Here is a 23140-nt window from a genome sequence, read left to right as displayed (position 1 = left end):
TCCAAAACTTGTGTCTTTCCCAGAGCCTCAGAATGTGACTTTATTTTGAAATAAAGGCTTTGTAGGTGTAATCAAGTTAAGACGAGTTCATACTGGATTAAGGTGAGCTTAATCCAATACACCTGGTGGCCTTACAAGAAGATAAAGATGAAAACACAAACACAGATACACAGGGAGAACTCCATGTGATGACAGAGGCAGAGATTGGAGTGATGGGACTACAAACCAAGGAATGCCAAAGATTGCTGGCAGAGACCTGAAGCTGGGAACAGGTATGGAGCAACTTCTCCCTCGGAGCCTCCAAAAAGGGAACTAATCCTTCCTATCCTTTGATTTTGGACTTCTGCTTCCAGAACTGTGGGATAAATTTCTGTTGTTTGATCCACCTGGTGTGGTACTTTGCTACAGCAGCCCCAGAAAACTAATACAGACCTGAATGGACAAGGAGTGGGAACCCAGAGAGAACGGAGGCCGCTGTGAGAGGGCTGCCCGACGGGCATCGCGGCCTTCAAAAGAGCAGTACGGCCAAGCTGCCGCAACCCTGCAGCCAGGGACCCAGGGGAATATACCTCCGAGGTGAAACTTGCCCCATCTCTGGGGCCTGCATCCCACTGGCCAACACAGCTGGGAGCCAGAGGGCAAGGAGCATGCTGAGGAAATCAGTCAGTGGGCCTCATGGCACACAGAATGGGAGACAAAGTTCTTATTGAACACTTCGCAGTAAATAATAAGTGGGTAAGTGTCCCCTGCCCTTGTCCTTAACTTCAGGGTAACTCATGTGAGCTAGAGGGAAATTCTCCTGCATGCGTGGCCAAACACCCCCAAAGGAGAGTGTTGAGGAAAAATATTTTTTCTCTGCACATAAAGGGGGAAAGGCAGCTGTCCTTAGCTACTTTATTTACATACTATGGTACGTAAATAAAAGCTCTCCAGGAGCCCAACAGATCCACTAGTCTCTCCCCCTCTTAGCTTTTACTATTTAAAGACTCAGCTACTGGCCCATTTTACTTAGGACCTCTTCCTTCAGGGAAGGGCAGTTATATTTCCTGTATAGATGTCTCCTAGTTCACAGGCCTCTCCTCCTTGAAATGTAAATTCCTAGGAAGATAGTCCAGACTTGCTGGCACCGTAGGGACTTAATTTAGGAACTAGATGTAGTCATTTGACCTTCTCCAGGAGATAAGAGGAGTTTTACTAGCCTTTGAGGTCAGGGCAATTAACTAGACACATGGCCTCATATCTAATTCTCATGGTATGCAGAGATGTTTCTGTGGGTCTGGGACTTTTTGTAGGAACATTGAGAAACCCAGAAAAGTTGTATTTCCTCACAGACATATCTTAAGGTCAAAAAGCACGACAAAGAAATCTTTATCATCGTTCAATAATCTGGTTTTTAGTTTTAGTAGTATCATTGATGCTGCCAATTTAACATTTTTACATAAATATCATACAATTAAAACAAATAAGTAATTATGTTAATATCAATAGATGGTAAGATTTTCAGTATAAGAAAGCATGGATACAAGTATAAAATCAACAAAAATTAGTAATAACATGGCAATTCTAAATTTAATTGGGAAAAATCAGTATGAACTCATGACATATTTTCTGTTTAAAAAAGTATTTTCTAGTTCTCTCCACTAAAAACACCCAGAAACTAGGACAGTCTAGTAGAAACGAGCAAGAATGGGAGTCCCTGTGCCCCTTGCGATCACTGCTCACCCCCATGGGTACCTGATTTCCGGATTTCTAACGCAACAGTCCTGCCAGGTTTTAAGTTTGTTATCGAGGGAGCAACGCAGTACAAACTCTCTTGTGCCTGTCTTCTTTAACTTGACTTTACGTTTGTGAGATGCACCCATGTCGTGTGCATTTTTGGTCAGTTCATTTTCATTGCATACATTCCTTGACTGTATGAATGTATCACAATTAATTTATCCCCTTTGCTGCTGATGGACAGTTTCATTGTTTCCAATTTGGGATATAACAAATACAGCACCTGTTTTTTTTGTCTTTTATTGAACATGTGGTACCTTTTGGTTGAACATATGTGTTATACACATATTTGCACACATATTTGTTGTACATGTATCATGCATATGAACATATGTCTGTATATATAGGAGAGAGGCTGCTGGTCATAGGCATGAATATTTTCCACTTCAATAAAGTTGCCATTCGGCCGGAATGGCTCAGTTGGTTGAGCGTCGTTCTGTGCACCAAAAGGTTGCAGTTTGATTCCCACTCAGGGCACATACCTGGGCTGTGGGTTCGATCCCCAGTAGGGGCAGCCAGTCGATGTTTCTCTCTCTCTCTAAGCATGTCCTTGGGTGAAGATTAAATAAGTAAATAAATAATACTGCCAACCAGTTAATGAGAACAATCAAGCATTTCTATAAAAATTAAATTTCAAGTTAACAAACTAGTTCATAAGGGAAAGTTCCTATTCACAGAAAATAAATGAAGAGAGAATGGTAAGTTAGAAGATGACCATTTTACAATCCCAAATAAAGTCATGGGCCTAAGCAAAAATTGTCATCAGGAAATGCTAAAACCATTGGGTAGAAGGGAAATGGGAAACTTTTAAGTTGATGGATTAGGGCAACAGCATCTAAACCAATCAATATTAGCATATGAAGGGGGAGAACACATATATGTATGTCCACATGTGATACAAAGAAGAGTCTCCTTATAAAATATTCTTGCCAAAGATTAAACCTAAAGCTAATCAATCTTCTAGATATGTCATTTATATAAAAAGCATGGAAAGAGAAAAAATTTAATGATAACACACACACACACAGCAATCAGCCAAATCTAGAATGTGGTAAATCCTAAGGAAAATTGACCTGGTTCCTCCAACAAATTAATGGTATTAAAAAAAAAAAAAGAAGGGGGCTATTCTTAACACTTAGGCTTACCACCCAAATACAATATGTGGATTTATGTAAATCTTACTTTGAATAACTTAAAATAAATATTTTTGAGACAACCAGGGAAATTTGTATATAGCTGGGTATTAGAGGATATTGGGAAATTGTTGCTAATATTTTTAGGTGTAGAAAATGGTATTGTGGTAATGTTAAAAAAGGAAAAATGTGCATTAAGATATTTACCAGGAAAATGATATGATATACAGGTATTCTTTAAAATATTTCAGCTTATTAAAGAAGTGGGAGATGCAGATAAAACAAGACTGGCAAAATACCATCAATTGCTGAAGCAAGCCGCAAGTTAGTTTTCATAACTATTCTGTCCACATATGTTTTAAAATTTTCGTGATAAATATGACTTTAAAATTTTTTAAATAAGGTTTCCCTAGTGATATAAGATAAAATGTGAGCTTCACTGGAATGCATCGGTAAACTCTAGATGATATTCTCTGGATTGTTTGATTCTCATAACATCTGGGCTGTTTCACAAGTCTGTAAGTCATAGGTGACTGATGGCAATGGCAAACAATTCTTGTCTAAGAGCATGCGAACTCTGTCTTACCTGCTGGAGTTTTCACTGACCTCCCCCTCTCCCCGCAGAGGTTACTTTTGCCACCATTTGCACATTTATTTCAACATCCTTTACTTCATATAAATGTGCGCTGTTTTGATTTCTTCTTTGACTCTCTATGACATCTGCCTGGCTCCTTGCTTACAAGTTAAATAAAATCTTTAACACATGTTCATTTTTACATCTGCATTAGTCCTAATTTTACCTCTTTTAAAAAGTTATCTCTTAACAATCATAAAAATATTTACATTTCTCTTGTGAAGCTGAAAGCAAATTAATTGATATACTTATGAATTATTATGTGCTAATGAATAATGGTTAAATAATTTCAACATAAATTGTAGGCTAGCTGTACAAATATGAACCAAATTTTCCTTCCATCTTTTTTTTATTTTCTCATACCATTAATTCCAGAAACCCCATTGGAATCTTTGTACCAGAGGCCTGGAAGCATTTGCAGTAAGCATGAGAATTCACCAGAGCAAAATACGAGCATAGCAAAATTGAAAACACTTCAAGGCAAAAAGTGAGCCACATCTCCTGAAATCTTTAGAATCCAAGAATTCTAAAAATTTTGTATATGTAGATCCAAGATACATTGTTGAAACACACAACATGGTCTGCATTATTTAACAAAGAGCGATGCATTCTTTTCTCCAGTGTCACTAACTGCAGAAGCTGGAATTGCTTCACATTTTTGTTACATGTATCTGGTGCTACCACTGCCACCTCCTGTGAATTTATAAGCCATCTCTCATGGCTGTCTGGGCTCCATGTTGGTTCCATTTTCATCGAGTTCAATGGCAATGAACTTAATCAGTAGACATTATTTTGTGTTTATAAGAGTTTCACAAATGCAGAAAATAACGGATTTGGACTCCTTACCCACATATGGCTCGCTCTCATAAAAGGATACTATAACTAATATTATAGCTATGTCAATGATCTCTCACTAAACTTTCTGTCCAACTTCAAAAAAAATCAAAAGCTAATTGCTAAGAAAAAGTAGAACATGTTGGGAAAAAAACTGAAAGAGAAGGAAATATGCTACATATATGCTCTCTTGTTCTTTTCCTTTTAAACTCTTGAAGCTACTGGAAAACTGGCTCCCCTTGTACCCTGAATTATTCGGAGCTCCTTTCGACTAGCACTTTCTTCCTGCTCTCCCGCCCTCTCTCACCTGGCAAACTTTCCCAGCGCACCCCTATTCCTAGCAAATGTCCCCTCTGTGTGAAGCCTCCCAGATGTCCTGAGCAGAGTCAGGTAGGCTTCCCCTGTGCTCTCACAGCACTCTCTCCATGCCTCTTTCATAAGAGTTTTTACCCCAATAGCTTTCCATCTCCCTCCAAGTAAAGATCAAAGTTCTCTGTCATTTGCAAGAGCTTTCTCATAGGATTCTGATTATTTATTCTACTGGCTTCCCAGCTCCCTCAGAAGAGAAGTCAAAGCTTGCAGCCCTGATGTTCCAGGTGTCCCTGGCCAGCTTCCTTACCTCTTTCAGGTGCCCATTCAATCATCGCTGTAGGTTCTATCTCCCATCTTGCTCTATGTTTCTCCATTTCACTTACCGATATCTCTCATACCATATCTTAATTATTTATCTTGCTTGTTGCCTATCTGCCTCCTTGAAGACAGGGTTTGTGTGCGTTTTGTTCACAGGTGTATCCCCAGTACCCGGAACAAGGCCTGGACACAGTAGCCGCTCAATAACTATTGTTTTAATGAATGAAATGGCAGTCTCCCTCACTGCCCTCTGAATTTCTTAAGGGCAAAAATTTGGTTTTGTTTGGGCAATTCTAGCATTTTCCTGTCACATAATATATAATCAATAGTATCATGGATTCCCCCTTGGGGAGACAGGCCAATTCTGGGATAGCTGCAATAGATAGATCAAGAAATGGCCAATTTACCAACCCTTTGGGTTTGTACATCTTTTCCTTTCTTCATCATAGATAAGGACTTTGGACAGTCCATGGAGAGACTAGACATGGGGGTGGAGTGCCACAGCCAAAGTATTCGGTGTGCAAAACTTTTTTGGCACATGCTAGTCATTTACACATGGGCAGGCAAAAGTAGGTTTACAGCTGTAATACAAACAAATAACACAATAATTAATAAACAATAACAGGAGTAAACGGCTTTGCGCACTCACGAACCGTAAACCTAGTTCTGCTCTGCCTTGTGTGTATGTCAGTGACGGGGTGAGGTGCCCAGAACTGAGAGCTCTGCCTGGATTTGCAGGAAGGGGAGGCGTTGTGAGCCCGGCCGGGTGGCATCATCACAGTTTGAGTCTGGGAGTCAGTTTGGAGCCTTGATGGCAGGAGGAGGGCAGGGAATGAGTGTGCCACTGCGCATCAAATGGTTGCTAAGGGGGAGGGGGAGAGAAAGTGAAAGAGGGAGAGAAATAAAAAGTTCCCGATCAGATGTACTTGAAACATCCCAATCAAGGTCGGCAAACTCTTGGACATCTGCCGTGGGCCTCGCCCGCCAGCGGCTCCCGGGGCGCACGGGCTCGGTCTAACCCCTTGGAGCGCCCGGGGTTGCAGCCCCGGGGGGAGCACCACGTGGTTGCCCTCGGGGCGGTGGCGCGCGGCCGGGCGGGGGGTGGGCGTGCGCGGGGCAGAGGCCGCGGAGGAGGGGCCGGGGTGACGCGCAGTCCGTGCCTCTCCCGGTCGCCGCGGCCACCGCGGCCGAGGCAGAGGCGGCGGGCATGGCCGAGGCGCCGGCGGGGCTGCAGCTGAGCGCGCTGCCCGACCACTCGCCGCTGCTGCGGCCCAGCCTGGAGGAGCTGCGGCGCCGCGCGCGCGCCCCGGGCGCCCCCCGCCTGCCGCGGCCGCTCGCCGACTCCTTCCTGCTGCGCTTCTTGCGCGCCCGGGACTTCGACCTGGACCTGGCCTGGCGGGTAAGGCTGCCTCCCCGCTGCGCCCCACCCCGAGGACGGGGCTGGGTACCCAGGGGGTGGGGTGGGGTGGAGGGTGCTGTCCCGACCCCCCGCGAAAGCCGAAGTTGCGAGCAGGACCTTGGTGGGAACGCGCCCTTGGCGCACCGGGCAGAGGACTCCGTGGCCGCGGCTGTTCTGAGAAATCCAGCGCCCGTCCTTCCAGTTTCTCTGCGTATTGAAAACGGAAAATCTACACAAAGCGTGATGGCCCGTTTGACTCCAGAAGCTGGAGCTCTGTCCTTGAGGAGTCTCCGGAACTTACAAAGTTTGGAGGAAATGCCTTTCCTCTTCCCTGGCAGAAAGCTGGTGATATAAAAACAGAGCAACAGCTGAGAAGTGGGAAGCCTAGATTTTACCGCATCTTAGCTGCTAACTCCACGTGTGGAGAGGAGAGTGAAATTGCCAGTAGGACAGGTCTAAAGCTAAATTCTAGAGAAACAGTATGATTAATAGAAATCCTTCGGGGTCCAGATGGTTAAAGCAGTCCATTATATTTTGAGTGGGAGAATGCGGGATGAGGCTCTTCTTTTGCGTTTCCAGGTGTGTTACAGCTGGGTATTTGAGAGAAGGGGTGTTGGGAAGACAGGGATCAGAAAGAGGGATGCCACCTCCAGTTCTGTCACTTTGGGCTCAGTATCCGCATCTGTTAAATAATGGTGAGAACGTCTAGACACCTTTCCACGACTGACCATTAACCAAGTTAACAGAAGGAGACTTGGCCGGCACAGAGCTCGGCACAGAGTTAGCACTCAGCCGTGGAACCTGAGCTAGCCCTTGTCCAAGTGGCTTGCTCAGTGTCCTGCAGCGGCCACTTGAAAGGCTGGGAAGTCAATGGTACCGAATCCCAGCCTGTCTCAGTATGAGGCTTTTCCAGTTGTTGATAACTAATTTTTAATTGAAAAAGTAAAGACTAGGGATGGTAAAAACAATCCATCAATAATGGAGTACGTAGACTACAAAGTAAGTTTCTAAGAGTAACTTTCTAAAGGAAAAGAATCCCCCATCCCAACCCTTGGTTTGCCAAGCCCTCTATCCAGAAGCGGTCAGTTACCTGTGTCTTGTTTCTCTTTCCAGATAGCCTACCTTCACGCAACTATATGTATGCGTTTTACATTTCTCCTTTTTAAAACCTAATTCATCATAGAGATGATCCTATTTCAGCACACCTACATACAGCTTACTCTTTCGTGGCCCTTGAGCTCTGCATGGTGTGACTACGCTGTGCCAGCAGTTACTGGGCAGTCCCTGTTGTTGGGCATGGACGTGTCATCAGACCAGGGCAGCACGGCCATGCGCACTCTCCATTCCTCCTTCAGTGATCATTTTTTGAACTCCTGCAGTTTGCCTGGCAGTAGACACAATGCAATATAAACAAGACCAATGGGGTGTCTTCCCTCACCAACTGGATATTCTAGTCTGTCTCTGTGCATGTGCCTTTGCGAAAAAATAGGAGTATATCCTTACAGGACAAGTTCAACCTGCAGAATTGCTGAATGAATTGAGATGTGTGTTTTCAGTGTTGAGGAATGTAACAACTGTCCTCCAAAGGGCTGACGCTATTTTGTCAGCTCTCTATTGCATAATGGTGCCTTTCTCTGCGTATTATCACCCCTGCTGCATTAGCCAAAATCTCACCTGTGTCTCCAACTGCTAGCTGAGAAACTGGTTCTCATTATTATAATATGCATGTATTTAATTACAAGTGAGGTTAATCATCTTTCATATATTTAACATTTTAAAATCCTTTTCTCGGTAACTTTGTTTTGCCATTTGTTTATTTTCTTCCATTTTATTTACATAAAATATCCATACAATATACATTTTTTATTCATAAAATATATGTATTAAAGCGAATAGGCTGCTATCCTAGTTTGTTGTCTGTCTTCTGACATTGGTAATGCTATTTTCTTCCTGTGCAGAATTTTAAGTTTTTATGTAACAAATATATTAATGTGATTGTTCTCTGTTTGCTTCTGGGTTTTATAAGCTCTTCTTTTTTCCAAAAATTTCTTTAGTAATTTATGGCTTCTCTTTTTGATGTTGGAATTGTTTCCCTACTAGAATTTCTTTGATGTTAGAAATAAACTAGGAATCTGACTTTGTTTTCATTTTGTCAGATGGCTACCCAGGTGTCCCAACATCATGAGTAATAAACTAATATTTACTCATATTGCTAAATATGAAGACACAGTCTCAGGTCCTAGGGAGAGTACAGTGTAAGTAAGGCATTAAACATATATATGTTGTAGAGTTAACTAACCATAAAAAGTGCTTGATTTATTGATTTCATTTTATTTGCTGTTTTAAACTAATGTTTATAGACACAGACAAGAGAAGGGTGGTTACCAGAGGGGATGGAGTGTGGGGAGTAGACTGAAAAGGGTCAAAGGGGTCACATATAGAGTGACAGAGGGAGACTAGACTTTGGTGAGCACACAATGCAAGTTACAGGTGATGTACAATTATAAAATTGTACACTTGAAACATATATCATGTTATTAACTCATATCATCCCAATAACTTTTATAAAGAAAAAAGAAAAATCCCCACAAAACAGAAGGAATAAAATTTACCTTCAGCCTTTGTGTTTATATATATATAATTTTTTTTTTCCCCCCTATATTTTCTATGTTCCTGAGTTGCTTTCATTGCACCATATCCTTGAGGAATTTGCTGGCAAGACTGTGTCTAAATCTCCTGAACAGGGGTCAAGTTTCTGTCTGTGAACTCTTTGCCTTATTTTTCTGCCAACTGGAAATAAAAGGGAAAGATTTAGAGCATGAAACTATTTATTTTTCTTACAAAGACAGTTAATTCGACTCCAACTTCCGTAGTTATAATATAAAAGCCCTGTAGTTTTATTGTATGAAGAAAGCTCAAGCCCCTCAGTTGTAATGAAATTTCTAGTTTTTCTAGTTTTTGTATTTGAAGGGATAATGAATTAATGAGGTTTTTAGAACCTGAATAGCTTTTTGAGTGCTTGTTACTTTGTAAGTAGTGTTTTTGAGGATTATCTCATGTTCTCATTTTAGAAGAAGCTGAGATGTAAAGAGTTAAGTGACTTGTCTGAAATCACAGATGTTAAGTGATAGAGCAAGAATTTGAAGTTGAGTTATACTCAGGGGAGACTGTTCTCAAGTATGTAACACTTGCCATGTCTGTTCAAAACAATAACTATAGAAACAGCCAACTCTTAACCTGTCTGTTCTACATATTCTTGTGAATTTCTGTCTTTCACAAACGAGGAGTCCAGTTCCTTATATTTTTGCTCGACGTGGTAAGTTTTTTATCCTTTAATTATTGTTATGGTTTTCCCAAAGACCGAAGCTTTCAAAGTACCATTGACTCTCCCTGCTAATTTCCCACTAAATGTAGCTTCTTTTGTAAAGTTTATCATATTATGTCAGTTTCGGTCTTCATTCTGATCCTGTAGTTATGGCCCTTAAACAAATGTATAACTTCTCTGAGCTTTAGTTAGTTAGCTAGCTTGTTTATTTATATTGATTTTTAAAGAGAGACAGGAAGGGGGAGAGAGAGAGAAAAATCAATCGGTTGCCTCCTGTACACGCTCTGACCCGGAATCAAACCTGAAACCTAGGTAGGTGCCCTGACTTGGAATCAAACCTGCAACCTTTTTAGTGTATGGGACAATGCTCCAGCCAACTGAGCCACAGGATGGGGGCTGAGTTTTAGAACTGGGTAAACATGTAGGTTGGTTGTGAGTAGGAAGAAAAAATGATGCCATTAAAGGCTATGAAAGCTGCACAAATATGATCACTATTTTGCTTGAAAGTACATGAAAATGTAAGAAGAAAGCTACTTTATTGTAGAGCATAGTTAAAATAAACCATAACATAAATTTATTTATTCCTAATTGTGGTACAAAACCAGTGCCTTCCAATCATGATATTCACTTGCACCCTATTTTTTGTGTGTGTGTGAACTTCAGGTGGTTTGTTTGAGAATTGCTCAGTAGCATTTTGTCACTTACATAATTTATTTATGTCAGCTGGACCTTTGAATTTATTTATCAGTGGAAAGGTAATAATCAGTGATCCAGGTTTAAATATTTCAGTTTGCAAAAGTTAAATGTCAAAGGCATGAATGTTAATTGTGTGTCTTTACAAGAATCATTTTTTCAGGCGCATGGATTCAGTTGGTTTACTCATGCAATACAGTAGTCCCCCTTATGCTCGGGATACTTTCGAAGACCCCAGAGGATGCCTGAAACCGCAGATAGCATCGAACCCTACATATAGTATTTTTTTTTCCTCTACATACATACCTATGATAAAGTTTAATTTATAAATTAGGCACAGTAAGAGATTAATAAAAATAACATAATAAAATAGAACAATCATAACAATATACTGTAATTAAAGTTATGTGAATGGCTTTGGGGCCATTAATGAGTAAAATGTGGGTTACTTGAACACAAGCCCCTGCCTCTATTACCTAAAAGATCCCTTTCAATGAAGTCACAACTTTTATCATTTTATAGGAAAATAAAATTGTTATTTCCATATAGGAGCTAATATACTACTTCTAGCATTTTGCTTAAATAAGAATTAAAAAGACTGTTTTTATGCCTGCGGGAACTATGAAAAATATAATGAGCATTGTAAAAATGGTAGTAACACTTATTCAGATGCCCGCTATGACCAGAAGAAGAGGAATCCGTCTTATAGACTAGGATGAATATCTCAGGACCTACAACATGCCTTTTGTTTCCACTGCTTTTGGAAACTGCTATTTAGGTCACCAATTATTTCTTGGTTGGCAAATTTACTGACTTTTTCCCTTTCTACCTCTCTGTTGCACTTAAGTCTTAGAAACATCCTCTTTTTTAAAGCAGTTAAGAAAAGCTTATTAAATGTAGAAATGAAAGAGAAAGACTGAAAAAAAGATAGGGAGACAATATCAGAGAGAGGCAGACGAAGAGGGGGGAGGGGGAGGGAGAGGAGAGGGAGAGAGAATGAAACATGGCTTTTTCTTTCCTTCTGTGCATCATGGTAGTGTTTCTCCTACAACCCAACCAGCGTTTCTCGTCTTCCAGCCGTTCCCAGCCATTGGCATTTCCCGTGGCTTGGGATTTTATCCTCTACTTGGTTTTTAAAATTTATATTTGTGGTTTCTCCAGATCGTTACTACTTTGTAGTTAGAGTTATCATGTTTATTCCAATGACTCTCAAATATAAAATTTGTCCTTTCCTTTCATCTGAACTTCAATCCCACATTTCCAATAGATCTCTTAAAATTCAAATATATTGCTATTTTAGAAAGATTGAGGATACTGAAAATCATAAAGAAGAAAGTTAAGATATAGTAAGTTTCAAATGTGTAATTTGATTTTAGGATTCTCCACAATACACTGGTAATGTTTGTATTATTTGTAAATGTAAAGTAACCATTATTGGTTGTTCTTTTGGCAGAAGGAGAAAATGAGATTCCTTCAAACCATATTGTGTCAGACCTAATACCCAGGCATACCTTTCCATAGTCTCTCTGAATGCATACCACTATTAACAAAATCGATTTTTGTTGTTTTTCTATTAGTAGGAAGTATAGAAGTGGTATAGATATGTTACTTTGTATCTTTGATTTGGCTCTTTTTGTAGGAAAGAGAGTAAAAACCAAAGAATTCTAGTTACCTTTAATGTAAACCTGAACTGAATACTTGCATGGGCCAATTAACCCAAATGACTTTCTCTATTCCAACAGTACTATCCAGCACTCAATGCCCATGTATGCTTTACACATAACCCTAGGAGGCAGATATTAGAAAGCAAGACTCAACAGGGTTAAATAGTTACTCCAGATCACCTAAGTAATAAATAAGTGGTAGCACCAAGGTTTTTCTGAAGAGGCAGCCTGGGAACTGAACCTTTCACTACATAGCATGGCCTGTAGGAGCCAGTTGTCACCAATATGTCATCTCCGGTGAGATCAGGGATTTATTCTGGTCGTTGCTTAAACTCAAGTGCCTAACATAGTGCGTGGACATTGTACATACTCCAAACATATTTGTAGAGTTCAGTCATTTGATTGATTTCTGTTCTTTCAAAAAGACTAAAGGTGGATGTTTCAGTTGCCTATCGCCAAGTAACAAAGCACCCCAAATTCAGTGGCGTTAACCACAGCTATTGTTTGTTTGTGGTTCTCTAATTTGGGCCGGGCTGAGTGGAGATGTTCATCTCTGTTCCATGTTGCATCAGAAGGGACCTTGGCTGAGGTCAGACCATCTCAGTAAAACAACCTCTCGTCCCCCAGGGCCTCTCTGCATGGACTTTTCATTTCATAATCTTACATGGTGTCTGGATCCTGTAAAGCAAAAACAGAAGGTCCCAGGTTTCTCAAAAACCTAGCACAGTGTCACTTCTATAAAGCAAGATGTAAGGCCAGCCTAGATTCAGGGGGAAGGAATCAAACGGATTCCACCTCTTGATGGCATGTGTACACTGGGTGGGGAAGGGTTGTCGGCAGCTGTCGTTGGAGACCATCCGCCACAGGAGACAAATAAGAATTACTCAACTTAGAATTTGTTATTAATTCCTATCACCCGAGATCCTTGATGAAGGAAACTGTTAGTTTATGTACTAAAAGGACAGCCCAGATTAAAATTTTGACATGATGGATGGCAAAGGACATTGGTAATGCCAATGCTTTCCTGCCATTTTTAAGAAATGCTCACCATGTATGCCCTCTGTAGACAATTTCTATTCTGTTTTTCAGTTACTAAAAAACTATTATAAGTGGAGAGCAGAATGCCCAGAAATAAGTGCAGATCTCCACCCCAGAAGTATTCTTGGCCTCCTGCGGGCTGGCTACCTCGGAGTCCTGAGAGGCAGAGACCCCACCGGCAGCAAAGTTCTCATTTACAGAATCGGTAAGTCAGGTGAAGCACTGTTCTTTGCTTTTCCTTGACTGCCATTCAGAAGGCTTTAATGAGCCCATATTTAAGCATTTAGGTTTTTGGGTTTTAATTTAGGTTTATTTTATATTTTAATGTCTCCCAAGTATAATAAAACTGGCAGTTGTGAGAAAATTAACAAAAACCAATGGAAATCCTACTTCCATTTTTCCACACAGTCAGCTGTATAAAATAAGAGAAAAATTAAACAGAGAAGAGAAATGGCGGGGGGGGGGGGATACAAATAAGAGTTTTGAACTATAATAATGCATATAGGCTGTCTGTTCTGTTCATTGATGTACACCAAACACTGAACCAGGGCACATGGTAGGTGCTTATTAAATATTTTGGAGTGAGGCACTCCATGGACCATTCAATCTGAAGACTTGAGACTTGCACCTTTTTTCAGCTTTGGAAGATTTGTCTCTACTATTCTTCTTCCTCTCTCCTCTGTGCCCCATTCTCTGTATTATATTGCCTTCCAGAACTCTGATTAGTTGGCTTTTGAAACTTTGGGATCTAGCTGAATCCATACTTAAATACTCTTTAATCCAAAATTAATACTCTTAACTTTAGTCCATACATATCAATGCTTGGCTTTTTTTGTGCTGAGTTTGAGAGAAATTCCTCAGTTTGACATTCCAAACCATTATTCATTCATTGGCTGTGTCTTCTTTCATTTGTCCCATCAACTGAGATTTGCCTGAATTATCATCATCTTATTTCTAAGATCCCAACCGATTTTTTAATATATCTTTATTGATTTCAGAAAGAGGAAGGGCGAGGGAGAGAGAAATAGAAGCATCAATGATGGGAGAGTCATTGATCGGCTGCCTCCTGCAACCCCTCCGCACCCCCACAGGTCGAGCTCTCAATCCTGACTGGGAATCCAACTGAGATCTCCTGGATCCTAGGTCGACACTCAACCACTGAGCCCTGCCGGCTCTTTTTAATAATAGCCTGTTCTTATAGTAATAGCCCATCTCCCCCACCCCCCACCGAAACTATTTTGCTTCTTTTAATGTTTCATGCTTTATTAACTGTGTCCTTGGGTTTCAACGCCTTTGTCTATTGAGTTTGGTTCCTCTCTTCTTTGTGTGACTGTGTTTCAAAAAATATGACAGTTCTTAGGAGATGCGTATTTCTTTTCAGATTGCCTGCCCCTTACTGTCCTTTCTGCATGCCGTGGCCTGCCCCAGGGGCGACGGGGGTGGGGAGAGTGGAAGAATATCAGTAACTCCTCTTAGCACAGGTCTCCCTGTGTTCCCTGGGTGTGGGCAACTGCAGGAGTGGCTCCTGACTGCTTTCCAAAGCCCACGCTGTTCTAGCCTGTCAGGACACGGCTCTGCCACCTGCCCTTGTCCCCCAGCGGTGTCAGAGACATTAGCCAACCTATCTAGCCCTCAGGCCTTTCCTTTTGCAATCTCGCTGGTTGCTACAGGGCCCTAGCTTCTCTTCATGGCCCAGGCCATGCTCCTCCCATTCCCGCATCTCTGAGCGTGGGGCCCATGGTCAGGCAGAGCCGTCCCCGCGTGCCTGGGCTGTAGCTTCGTGGGGCGGTCACACGCCCCCGCGTGCGCCCTTTCTTTTCCCCGGGCCCTTACGAGCGTGTCCTTTGCTGGGGCGAAGCAGGCACGTGTCTCTGGCCCACCGATTGGATCTGTTATTAATGCCGTGACCGTTGAATGTGCTTTAAATTTTATCCATCCGTTAAGTCTAAGAAGAGTCTGTTTCCCTTTGCTTTCTGATTTTCTATGCAATGCTGAGATATATTTTTTATTTCTACTTTTTTTTTTTTAGCATACTGGGACCCAAAAGTTTTTACAGTGTATGATGTGTTCCGTGTAAGTCTAATCGCATCTGAGCTTATTGTACAGGAGGTAGAGACCCAGCGGAATGGAATCAAGACTCTCTTTGATCTGAAAGGCTGGCAGTTTTCTCACGCTTTCCAGATCACCCCGTCTGTAGCCAAGAAGATTGCCGCTGTTCTCACAGTAAGTGCGCAGTTCAACTCTTTGGGGCAATACTTCCAAACAATAGATGTTAATTTAGTTGTATGTGATACAAAGAGAAGGGACCTTACATTCATTAGCAAATCAAATAAAATTTTAGAAATGATACCTAGAATTCAATAATGCTGAGAGAAAGTAAAGTGTTCTTCACAAAAGAAAGAAAATTGCAACAAATTGTGAAAATATGTGCGAGATTAGTAATCACAGAATTTACACATTTAAGCAATACTGTGGTAGCGTTATCTTTTTCTCATTAAAAGTCTCTTCCTAAATTAAAAAATTAAATAAAAAATAATATTTATTGCAGTGGTACTACAAGGTGTCGCATAAGTTTTGGTAGTTATAAAATTGATACAGCTCTTTTAGAAATCAAAAGCTTTTCTAAATGGCCACAATTTGTGACCGAGTAATCCAACTTTGAGGAACAGAGCCAAGGAATAATCTGAAGAATAGTATAGACCTTGTATATAATAATGATAGCTTATTGTGTGCCATGTACTTGGCTACATGTTTCGAATGAATTACCATTTAATGGCCACACAAGCCTGTGTCATATGACATTATTTTTCCCATTTTACTAATTAATGAACTATGTCGGAGAGGTGACAGCAATGCCCAAGCACATACATTTTGTCAGTGAAACGAAGGTTCCAGTTCAGGTCACCTAAATTAAAACTGCTCCCAACCATCATTGCCTCCTATACATAAAGATAGGTGCCGTAGCATCAGTTCTTAGAGAATAAAATCAGAAGCAGCTTATTTTTCCAGAAATAGGAGAAGGGTTACTTTTATGGTATATCTATCTGGTGGATTATTACAACATATTAAAAGTGATGATGTTTACAAAAATTGTATTATGTCAATTTGACAAAACAGGATACAAATTGTTTAGAGAGCATATTAGCAATTCTGTTTAAAATAAAATTATGCATAGAAAGAACCTGGAAGGAAAAGCCCTAAGTAGATAACACATTTCTAAAAGCTTTGCATAGAGAAAGAAAAAAAGAGGAATTTTTTCCTATGTCTTTGGGTAGGAAAACTATTGATGACTTTTTTTCTTTCAACTCTTAACTTTTTTAAACCTTCTGAATACGCCTATATTACTTTTATGTTACGGACTTATACCAGTGTCAAAACTTTCAAAATGTGCATTATTTTACTATTTCTTCAACTTTTATGAAAGTTTGATTTTTTTCTCAAAATAAAAAATTGGGGGACATGGTTAATTATTAACATCTAAATAACTCGCTGTTTCCTTAAACGAACATTTATATGTGATTGGGAGAGAATTTTGTGTCATATTTATGAAAGATGAAGGTATTTCTTAAAATACTTTGCCTAAGTTACAAAGTAAATACTTTTTAGGGGTCTTTTCTTAATCTTGTGACAGTGAACTATAAAGCAGGCTATGTTGTGTTGACAAAATAAATAATTTTGGAAGTTAAACACACGTTAGGTGCTGCTGTAAGTTTAGCAAGTGTTCAAAGAAGGGACCTGTCAATAGAAATATATATTTATGTTTGGCTATTAATAAGATGTTTTTCTTTATTTTCAAAAGGATTCCTTTCCATTAAAAGTTCGTGGTATCCATTTGATAAATGAGCCAATAATTTTTCATACTGTCTTTTCCATGATTAAATCATTCCTGACCGAAAAAATTAAGGATCGGGTGAGTGAAACATATTCAAGTCACTATTCCTCTCTACCAAATGTTCCAATCCTCTTTCATTTAAGAACTGCTTTATTAAGCAGCCCCCACCATTGAACAAATATTTTGAGTATTTATCTAACAAGCCAACTACTCTTATAAATTAAAATTTCTTTTTAATTTTGAAAAATCAAGTTAGTTTATGGGGTAACTGGGACTCCTGCACATTGCTGGTGGAAGTGCAATATGGTATATTCCCTGTAGAGGGCAGTGTGGTAATAGTTATCAAAATTACAGCCTTTGTGCTTCTGGGAATTTCTCCTATCTGCACATAAACAAAATTGTATATACAAAAGGAATCACTGCAGCAAATGATTGGAAACCACCAAGTGTTCATCATCAGGGTACTGGTTAAGTGAACTGTGAGACATCGACACAATGCAGTACACAAGATTTGCAGGATATGTTGAAAGTGAAATAAGCAAAATGCAGAAGAGTGTTTCTGGTAGGCTACCTTTTGTATAAAAAGGCAAGAAATCAGAGTCATTAGTTATATTTGCATTAAAAGTACCTTAAAAGGATTAAAAGGAAAGCAGTCCTAAGTGGTTCTTCATATAATGAAAAGGTGTGGATGGGGTGGAAGGATAAGGTTGGGAGCCAGACCTCTCACTGTGTATCTTTTATCTTGTTTTGATTTCTAGCCATGTGAATGTATTATCTATGCAAATGAAAATAAATTAATATGTAGGGTGGCCCAAAATATGCATACACACTTTAACAGCTGATAACTCACTTAACTTTTGCTCTTTTTCAGTGTTAATAAACACTGACTTTATAATCATTAAAAGTGTGTATACATTTGTTTGGGACACCCTGTACATTTGTAACTGAAAACCATAGTACTTGAGGTGTGACTTAACATAATATTAGTTAAAGAGCTTTGATTTTCTTTTTTTTACCTACCCTGTGGAGCCTTATTGCAATTGAATATCTAATATCTCTTAGGATATCCATTAATCTGTGAAGAAGAATAAGCATTTATTTAGACAAACAATGGCAACATCTAGTGCCTGAAAAACAATTTTTAAAAGCTTTGACAATTTACATCACAAACATTATTTAAATATAAATAGTGACAGTGTGAGCTATAATAGCATATTTGGAATTTTAGAAAGTATAGTGTTTCATACGAAAATTAACCACTTGAATCTGGTTAGAAAATTGTGACCCTAGAGCTTCTTTTGAGGTTGCCCAGTAGATATTTGTATCTGTCTTCAAGAAGATCCATGTCTCTGAAGATGGCCTCTTTTCATTCGAGTATTTTTATAAAAATTAATTCTTTTGTTTATATTTTCATCTCTTTAGTGTAGCTGGATAAAAGCAGGCCATCCTCTGTTTAACTCTGAAAGATCTAAAAATAAGTGTTTTTGTTTTGGGTTATGTTCTGGACAAAGAAAAACAAAAGCAGTAATAAACTGAACCTAACAAATAGAATATAAGCAAAAAAGAAAGAAAAATACAAAAGTTAGGTAAAGCAATTCAAGGAAAGTCAGTTGATATGAAACAGACTTGCCAAAATGGTGGGGGTGGGGAGGATCCCAACCCAGTCACTTTCCTCCTTTTCATCATTTTGGCAATACCCTACGAATCTTCTCATTTCCCCCTTTCTGAGGAGATAGTAGACTTTCTTCTCTATTAGCTGATAATATTTTACACATTTCAGGAAAAATCAAGGATTGAGGACTGTTAGATTCCTGAGTGCAGGAAACTTATTTCATTTTAATCCTTATATCCTAGCACATAGTAGGTGCTTATTAAATGATTGTAGAATGTACAGATGAAGATTTTTCCTTACAGATGAAGAAAGGTTTATCTTTATTTTTATTTAGTTTTAAACAAGATATGCTTTTGATTCAAGGTTTCAAATTTTTACTTAATTAACTTCAGGCATTATGTGATTGATTTTTATAGTTTAAAATATTTGAAATTTTAAGGTTCTTAACCACCATAATTGTCTCTTAGTTTTGTACTAGCCAAGAGTATCCATCAAATGTATCACATAAATTATTCCCCATGTACCTAATTTTGTGCTTAGAAATATGCGTTTATTTTATATGAAATAATACCAGATAGGACATTTTTACCATCTACAGAACAGTCCCAGGATATTTGATATTTTGCTAAGAATCTCTTGTACAGCAGGGAATAGAATTTATAAAATACTTTTATTTAGAGTTTTAAAAACCTCCTTGTGAAAGAGGAAAAGAATCTTTTTAAATAAATCTTGTATAGTTATAAGAACACAAATATAAGAAAACAGTAAGATGATCAGATTCATAAACAACACAATCTAAAGTAAAATTCTTAGATTCATAAGCAGAGGAATAAAGCTGTAGTCTCCACACATGCTCTCCTGTCTTGGAAGTTGTTAGAATACCTTCTTTTATGGTGTCAGTTTTCCATTGGAAATTGTGTAATGTGTTGAGAGGCAGATGGCAAACCTTCTAAAACATTTTGGCTATTTCAGATTCATATGCATGGGACCAATTACAAACAAAGCTTACTTCAGCATTTCCCAGACATCCTTCCTGTGGAATATGGGGGTGCAGAAGTCTCCATGGAGGACATTTGTCAAGAGTGGACAAATTTTACAATGAAGTCTGAAAATTATCTCAGCAGTATTTCACACACCGTTCAATGAGAAGTTATTTAACATGAATGCCGTCCTAATTAAAAATACATGGGTGAGGTCCTACCTGGTTACATGAATGAAAGAAAAATTTTTTAACTAATTAATGCTCTGATTGACTTTTGTAAAAATCTGCTGACATGAGCAACATGAGTATTTAGGAAACTACTTTTTAAATGCACTTTCTTTACATTTGAAGTAATTAAATGTTAACATACTGTACTTCAAAGCATAGAAGAGGTTTTCTGAGTTTTACACTTGAAAGTTATCTCTAAAGTAGCTATTCAGGTGTGCCTTTGGATGTTTCCGAAAAGATTCATTTTAAACAAGTTGTCTGAGTACATTTGTTTACAAACAAATGTATAACTAGTACACTGAAAAGAATTATTAGCACAAATCAACTGATGATAAAAATCTATTAATACTCATTTTGGGTGTGGGTCAGATTAGATTATAATTCAGATTAAAATCTGAATATAGTTTTACTATATTTACTTTTCTGTGGGTCAGCAAGATGGTCCATCTCAGGGAAATTCTATATTTGCACAAGAGAAACTCTTAATTGAAGAGTCTGTATGTCATGAATTATTGTATGTAGCATCTATAGGCCTCAATGAAATAACTCACATGATACAATTGATAACCAAAAATAATTTCGAAAGTATTTCAGGCAGAATTAATGACTTCTTAATACTGTGTCTGCTTTTTCAAAGAAATCAAGATTGTAATTTTGACTCCTGTTTTTAAGATATTTAGAGATATGGTAATAGTTGTACACATGGGCTGTGTTTTTAATGGAGCAACCTCACAACCACAAAAGGAAACGCATATGTTTACATTTTTAAAATCAGTCAGATATACATCTGGAACTTTTCAGATTATGCCTGAAATAATTTGAGTTTTATTTTTATTTCAGAATATTCTAGCCAAAGCCGACAATTCAGATTTACTTTTAAAAAATCAGTAGTTAAAAAGTGCTGTTTGTACTGTAGCTTATGATAAAGAATATTTCATTTATTGAGAAAGATATAAAGGTATGACTTTCAATTGATGCCAGTGTTTATAGTGTTTTATAATTTTTGTTTTATTTTAAATTTGAAAATGAAAGAACACAATGTGCAAAATTTGTTGGACATTTGTTCGCTTAGTTGGGTTTCAACATAAATCATACAATGGTATCTTTGTTGAAAGAGTATGTGAAGGCTGTTTTTCTTTATAAGAAAATTATTCTAATCAGGTGAGCTGATACTTGTGATTCTCTGTACATATATCTGTGATAAAATTGGGAACGATTGTGAATGTTCTTTAGAGAACGTGCTTTATTTTGATTTAGCATTGGGAAGCTAATTTTACATTATAATTTTTATATAAAAAATTAGATGGTGCCTGTTTTCTGAAAAAAAGTCATCTTTACTAATCACACAATTTAAAACTGTATAATTAAAAATAACAGTATACAACCATTTAAAAGGAATAAACAATAACAACAAGAAGCTCTGGTTTATCCAACTTTTATACCTAGAAGGGGGTTTACATAACAAAGTTTCTTATTTACATGTGGGTACTTAAAATCGTTCCACGAGGCTCTGTGAAGGAGTGATTACAGTAGCACATGAATAACGGATAACATTTAAAAATGTCTTTTAAATGTGGTTTATTAGTGATGTTATTAACAGCAAATAGAAATAAAATGTCAATCAATAGGAGGACATTTCATGATGGGACTTTGAAATTTTTATAAAATGCAGCAATTCACTGAAGAACATTAGAACAATGTGAAGTGAGCAGGCAATTTTGTAAGGTGGCAACGTAACTGGCTATCGAATTGTGTCTATTACCTAACTGTAATTGCACCAGAAGTGCCTTTTAAAGATGATCTTTAACACGTGATTATTTTGTTACTGAACTGCACAATAATTTGTTTTAATATTGTTCAAAAGAAAATAAAGATCTTTCACATAAACTACAGCTGTTCTGTTTCATTTAAAAAACCCAAATAGTAGGCATTGTTTTCAAAACCTGCTTTTTCTTGCAGAAGAGTTTGAGAAAAACTTACCATATCTAGTGGTCTATTACACAAGGCCAGTTTTGTTTTTGTTTTTTATAAGTTTTCATTGTAGGCTGGTTTCCCCAGCTGCTTAGTTCAACACCACCTTCCACTAATGTCTTTTGTGGTGCTCAAAGGGACCACGAACTAATGTAATAAAACAAAGACATTGCTTGATTATTAAGTTAAAGCTTCTGAGCGAAAAAAGCCAGAGTATGCCACTTAATCAGATAATTTGATTTTGAAACAATTTGCTGTTAGCCTAGATTATGATTTTTTTGGTCAAACTATATATTTTTCTTGCATTGTATAGCACTGAAGTCCTAGAGCAAATATTATCTTTGTCCCTCACCTAAATTAAGCCACAAAACAGGTCAACATCCAAAAAAAACCCCAAACTCAGAAACTAGTAAGTTGGTGTTGTCTGAAACACTCCCTACTGACCTTATATGCTGGATTTTGCCATATTTAGATGCGCTGGAGGAACTATGAGCTACAAAGACAGAACTGGAAATGGTGGCAGTGCAGCGAGGGCTGGCGGCAGTGCCCCCCACGACTTTCCTGGTGAGCAAGGACGCCAACCATCTTCCTCACGCCCCACACTGAGCACGAGATGAACCGTTCTTCTCTGAGTCAATGATATTAGTCTTTTTAAAAATCTACTTTTGATAACACCATACATTTAACTATTATAGTGACTAGAAAAATTAACCAGATGCTACTTTGAAGAGAGAAAAAATTATTTTAATGTTAAAAATATATTTAGGCTATAATAAAAAATACATGTTTATTTGAGCAAAGGAGGGATTGCAATCTGGGGCACAGATTGAGGTAGCAACCTAAGTCGTGGTCCAGGAAGGATACAGAAAGACAGGGCTTCTAAAGGCTCGGGCTGCACTGCTGTCCTCTTATGGAAAAAAGGGATTCTGGCTGAGTGAGTAGGGGCCGGCTTACCCCCAGGTACAAATGAAGGTTGCTGGTTGGCAAAATGTGTTGGCATCTTCCAAAGTGAGAAACACAGATGGTCTGGTAATCACGGGGAGGAGGAGATAAAGTTCAGGCGCAGCTGAAAAGTGCAAAAATTCATGGAGATGCTCTGGCTGGTGTGGCTCAGTTGGTTGAGCCCTTGCCCCATGCACCAAAAGGTCGCCAGTTCCATTCCCAGTCAGGGCACATGCCCGGGATGTGGGCCCCACCCCCAGTAGGGAGTGCACAGGAGGCAGCCAATAGATGTTTCCCACTCACATCCATCTTTCTCTTTCTCCCTTTCCCTTACTCTCTCTCTAAAATCAATAAAAGCATATTTTTTAAAAAAGTTCATGGAGAAACAAAACATGCTGGTTGGAATCAAGACAAATTTCTTCCTGGCTTCCTGGTTCCATGGTAGTT

General features: G+C 38.7%; 1 protein-coding gene across 3 annotated transcripts; it reads left to right on the top strand.

Moving 5' to 3' along the window:
• Positions 1–310: 310 nt before the first annotated feature.
• Positions 311–21671, top strand: TTPA (alpha tocopherol transfer protein). 3 transcript variants are annotated; one of them, XM_081116627.1, is made up of 5 exons: positions 311–735; positions 13178–13331; positions 15156–15349; positions 16926–17036; positions 19543–21663. In XM_081116627.1, the coding sequence occupies exons 1-5, from the start codon at positions 676–678 to the stop codon at positions 19714–19716; spliced, it is 693 nt and encodes a 230-aa protein (XP_080972753.1). In that variant the 5' UTR covers positions 311–675; the 3' UTR covers positions 19717–21663. The 3 variants fall into 3 exon arrangements, with proteins under 3 accessions (XP_080972753.1, XP_080972754.1, XP_080972752.1); XM_081116626.1 differs by lacking the exon at positions 311–735 and adding an exon at positions 6157–6406 and having other exon boundaries at positions 19543–21671; XM_081116628.1 differs by lacking the exons at positions 311–735; positions 15156–15349; positions 16926–17036 and adding an exon at positions 6152–6406.
• The last annotated feature ends 1469 nt before the right edge of the window (positions 21672–23140 follow it).

The sequence above is a fragment of the Miniopterus schreibersii genome (assembly GCF_964146895.1).
Source record: "Miniopterus schreibersii genome assembly, chromosome: 17".
NCBI lineage: Eukaryota > Metazoa > Chordata > Mammalia > Chiroptera > Miniopteridae > Miniopterus > Miniopterus schreibersii.
The sequence above is the reverse complement of the archived record's forward strand: the minus strand, read 5'-3'. Positions and strand labels throughout refer to the sequence as shown.

What these genes read in the sequence shown, in the direction of transcription:
- TTPA (XM_081116626.1), top strand. Translation starts at nt 6,215, where the DNA reads ATGGCCGAGGCGCCGGCGGGGCTGCAGCTGAGCGCGCTGCCCGACCAC. An exon ending in AGTTCTCATTTACAGAATCG is followed by an intron (nt 13,332 to 15,155) that starts GTAAGTCAGGTG and finishes TTTTTTTTTTAG; the next exon opens with CATACTGGGACCCAAAAGTT. An exon ending in CCGAAAAAATTAAGGATCGG is followed by an intron (nt 17,037 to 19,542) that starts GTGAGTGAAACA and finishes TGGCTATTTCAG; the next exon opens with ATTCATATGCATGGGACCAA.